The following is a 4,178-nucleotide window of genomic DNA, read 5'->3' on the forward strand; positions in this document are numbered from 1 at the left end:
CAGTTGTTTGAGAATCATCATGACAGTGCTACTGTCATGTGTTGACCTGTCTCATTTTTTTTATTATTGCAACAAAATTGTATTTTTGCAGGCTACTTGCAGCAAAACACATACACCTTTCTGCAAAGTCTCCCGATCCCTACTTTCACATAGGAGTATGTTAAAGCCACAAGCTTCAACTTATTTAATGTTTTTGCCTGGCCAAGATAATGCAGTCCATAAAAAATTGCACATTGTTTTCAGAATTTTTGCAATAATAAACAGTAGAAAAATGACAAGGATATGCATACTCTTCTAAATCACTGTACAAAATAACCTTGCACAATGAGCCTACCTTAAGTTTCAGATCCGTTTTTGAGGCCTGGATGTGTCACTTGTTACAACAATCCAATTCTTGTGAAAATGATCACGAGGAAATGAATAAAAACCACCAGAGACCAATGCACAAAGAATCACAGTCAGAACTACAATTTCTTGGAAGCAGCAAACCTGAAATAAAACACAACCCTGATTTATTAGTAAATCCCCGGTCTAAATCAGAAAGAAATGTACTCATCACATGCATGCACACACAGAGGTTCTGCATTGACATAAACCCCTAACAACAAGTTTCCATTCCTTTCTTCAAGATTACACTGAGCTGGTTTTCATTAAAAGTGGAGTTTTCCAGCCTTAAGTGATCAACTCAGTTTGTAGCAGAACTCATGCAGCAGTTTATGAGCAATATACTCAAAATGATCTGCCTATAAGAAAGAAAAAAAGCTTGTAGGTTATTTCTGTACACAGACATAAACATTTGCCTGTTTCTGCTGGGGTGTTCTATACACATAAAAGACAGAGATGGTGATGTTGGCAGGGGTGGAGTGAGGCACATTTTATATGCATGAATCACTCATGGTGTGTGTATGGCTATTTCCATTCATGTGTTTGTGTGAGCCACACACAGCGGACCCACTGTTTAAGAGAAAGTCTTTCCTTTCAAGCCTGCGGCAGTCTCAGTTGGGACCAAGCTGCTGACACAAACACACTCTTCACCTGGTGGACACAAGCTGTCAGGTGAGTACCCAGAGAAAGCTTTATGAAGAAGAAAAAAAAAACAAAAAAACAAAAGCATGAAAATTATTTAATGCTGATTATAAAAAGTTACTAAATCTTGTAGTCTTACCTTTAATTATCTATTATTATTCCCATGCTTGCATGTATGATCTAACATTGCTAGAATACAATTAAAAGGTATTTCACTCTTTTCCTTACATTTCTTGCAACCTTAAATGTTAGTTTTTGTCCAGTCTCAACCATGGCCCGCCTGGACCAGGTCATCACAAACATTGTGGACATTTTTATGGAGTATGCTGATGATGGTGGCAAGAAACGTCAGCTGAACAAGGAGGAGCTCAAAAAGCTCTTCGAACAGGAAATCCAGAGTCCCGACTTAAAGGTGAAGCAGCTTAATTAAGGAAATATGTGCAACCGTTTGTGCACATCGTTGTTTTCATTGTTCCTGCTGCTGTTAACACCGTTACATTTGCATGTTCTCCAGGATAAAATCAGTGCAGGTGACATTGAGGAAGCAATGGAGATGTTGGACAAAAACCACGATGGAGAGGTGAACTTCCGCGAGTTCTGCCGGTGTGTGAGCGACCTCGCTAAATGCTACTACCAAAAGAAGACAGGAAGGGGAGGGAAGAGAGGCAAGGGGAAAGGCCAGGAGGGGGAGGAGGGAGAAGGCTGAAGAAACTATAAGGTCCAACCAAATAACAGAAAAATGGTGTGTAGATTTAATGTTTTCTTCAAAGGCGGTACTGCTGACTCTTCAAGCTGCTAAAAAACCCCAAAACTTTCCTTGTATACTGGTTTCTAAAGTAACGTGCATAATGTGTGAAAATAAATTATAGCTATGAAGTCTGACTCTGTCGTGTTTAAAGAGAAGCTCATCCAGCATTCAGCAGGACACCTTGACAGGGCTTTGTTGTGCACACATCACTGTCTGCTCCTCCTCACAGGGCTAAGTTGGATCTACTCTTACTTTCTTCAAATCTCTGGAAGGAAGTTGTCCTGAAAAATGCCTTGTTTTGGAACCTGTTCAATGTGTTTTTCAAAGGATGAAAAACACCCTTTTTTGAATGTTTGATCAAGGAATCTTGACTTCCATCTTTTCAAAGACTAAAAGCTTTTATTGTCTGTTTGAACAGAGGAAAACAAATAAAGGGAAAAGTCTGAACGGGTTGAGCAGGTATGTGTGCTGCAGACTGTTAGGAGTGAAGATGATCAAAGACTGTTTTCATATGTTTATACATGTTTTATTGTTGGTAATTAGCAACCATAGGTAGATAGATAGTTAGACGGACGGATGGAGGAACAGGCAGACAGACAGACAGACAGACAGACAGACAGACAGACAGACAGACAGACAGACAGACAGACAGACAGACAGACAGACAGACAGACAGACAGATAGATAGATAGATAGATAGATAGATAGATAGATAGATAGATAGATAGATAGATAGATAGATAGATAGATAGATAGATAGATAGATAGATAGATAGATAGATAGATAGATAGATAGATAGATAGATAGATAGATAGATAGATAGATAGATAGATAGATAGATAGATAGATAGATAGATAGATAGATAGATAGATAGATAGATAGATAGATGCTGACTAATTAAATGGCTTATGAGATGAATATAATTGCTGAATACACCAAATGGATTCTATGAATAAAAATAATCTTTAAACCTTGTATGCTTTTTTTCCACTTTTCAATCAAATGCTATGTTGTGTTTGTCTTTCATAAAAGAAACCAACAAAACAGTTTGTAGCTTTGAATTGATATGAATACTTTGCGGAGCAACGGTGTTGTCCAGGCATCACTGTCTTTTGGTGTCCATTCCAATTGGTTCCAAATCTAGTCCAGCTTCATAATATGTCTCCTTCTTTATGGTTAGCTAAGCTCATGAGGAAGGCTAGTTCAGTTCTAGGAGGTTCAGGTGGTGGGAGACAGAAGAACTCTGGCTAGAATTGAACAGTCCATGCATGAAGCTGTTGCTCAGCTAGAGAGTTCCTTCGCTGACAGACTGCTGCATCCTAAGTAGAGAGATATACACGGTACAAGTTCCTAGATGTGCAAAGGAACATTAAAGGAGATCCTTCCTAACTGTGACTGTAAGACTTTATAACCATCACTGCTCGCAAAAAAATCTAGGTCTGAATACCCCTGATGGTATTCGCACATTCATCCAAACTAGTCTTACTCACTTTTAAGTAACATTTCTGATGTTATTGCTTATCTGTTTTCCACACTACACTGATACACTGTGTTTTAAAGAGTCTGTTGTCATTTTAATGTTAAATATTAATGCACATTATTTACATTCAAATCCTGCTCAGTTGCATCTTTGGATCTTTAATATGTTTCTATTTCTGATAACTGTGCAGAATTTTCTATGTTATAATCCTGTACAGTCTATTATTAATATTATTGTAATTGTTAATCTTGTTATTTTTGTTTTTTGTTTTTACATATTTTTAACACTTTTGAAACTTTTGTGTAAACCTATGTATCTGGATTTCAGGTCAAGACTTGTCTGGTATTTTATGTAGACTTGCACAAAACATGAGAAGTCCATTACCACCATCTATAGAAACCATCATCTGGTTTGTAACTGCATTTTCCATCCTGCCTGCCAGGTGGAGGCAGTGTTCTATGCATAGCTGGTTTTGCCATTACACGCGGTAGTTTAAGCAGTGGAATTAATTGAAAACTAATCTAACAAAAATACTCATTTGATAGCTTTATCAGTTGGTAGTGGTGTAATAAAACATGTCCAGGTATTACTGATTTTATATGTTGCTTATCTAAGACTGCTTATTAGTTGTAACATTTCTCAGAAATCAACATTTATTGCAGGAAAACCTGAAGTCAGGTAAGAAGCTGCTCAGTATGAAGAACACAGATTCAAAATGGTTGCTCCAGTGCACAGCCCTAAGTTGCATTAAATGCATTGTGTTCTTTAAAAGTAAGAGACTTACGCAATAGGGCTCCAAGAGTAGCTTCAGAGTAAAGTGTAAGAGTTTTATTCTAAATTTAGTCTAATAATATGGGTCGGTTTGTGAGTCCCACAAAGCCTGTATGCTTCCGGGCTCTGAAAGACCACATTTTTACACCAA

The 4,178-nt window shown here is 37.6% G+C and overlaps 1 protein-coding gene across 2 annotated transcripts; it reads left to right on the top strand.

Moving 5' to 3' along the window:
- Positions 1-939: 939 nt before the first annotated feature.
- On the top strand, positions 940-1,902 carry LOC102230839 (protein S100-A6-like). 2 transcript variants are annotated; one of them, XM_023331339.1, is made up of 3 exons: positions 940-1,056; positions 1,279-1,438; positions 1,541-1,902. In XM_023331339.1, exons 2-3 carry the CDS (start codon positions 1,298-1,300, stop codon positions 1,730-1,732), a joined length of 333 nt encoding a protein of 110 aa, XP_023187107.1. In that variant the 5' UTR covers positions 940-1,056; positions 1,279-1,297; the 3' UTR covers positions 1,733-1,902. The 2 variants fall into 2 exon arrangements, with proteins under 2 accessions (XP_023187107.1, XP_005809191.1); XM_005809134.2 differs by having other exon boundaries at positions 941-1,056; positions 1,290-1,438.
- Positions 1,903-4,178: the final 2,276 nt, after the last annotated feature.

The sequence above is a fragment of the Xiphophorus maculatus genome, chromosome 3, assembly GCF_002775205.1.
Source record: "Xiphophorus maculatus strain JP 163 A chromosome 3, X_maculatus-5.0-male, whole genome shotgun sequence".
Classification (NCBI taxonomy): Eukaryota; Metazoa; Chordata; class Actinopteri; order Cyprinodontiformes; family Poeciliidae; genus Xiphophorus; species Xiphophorus maculatus.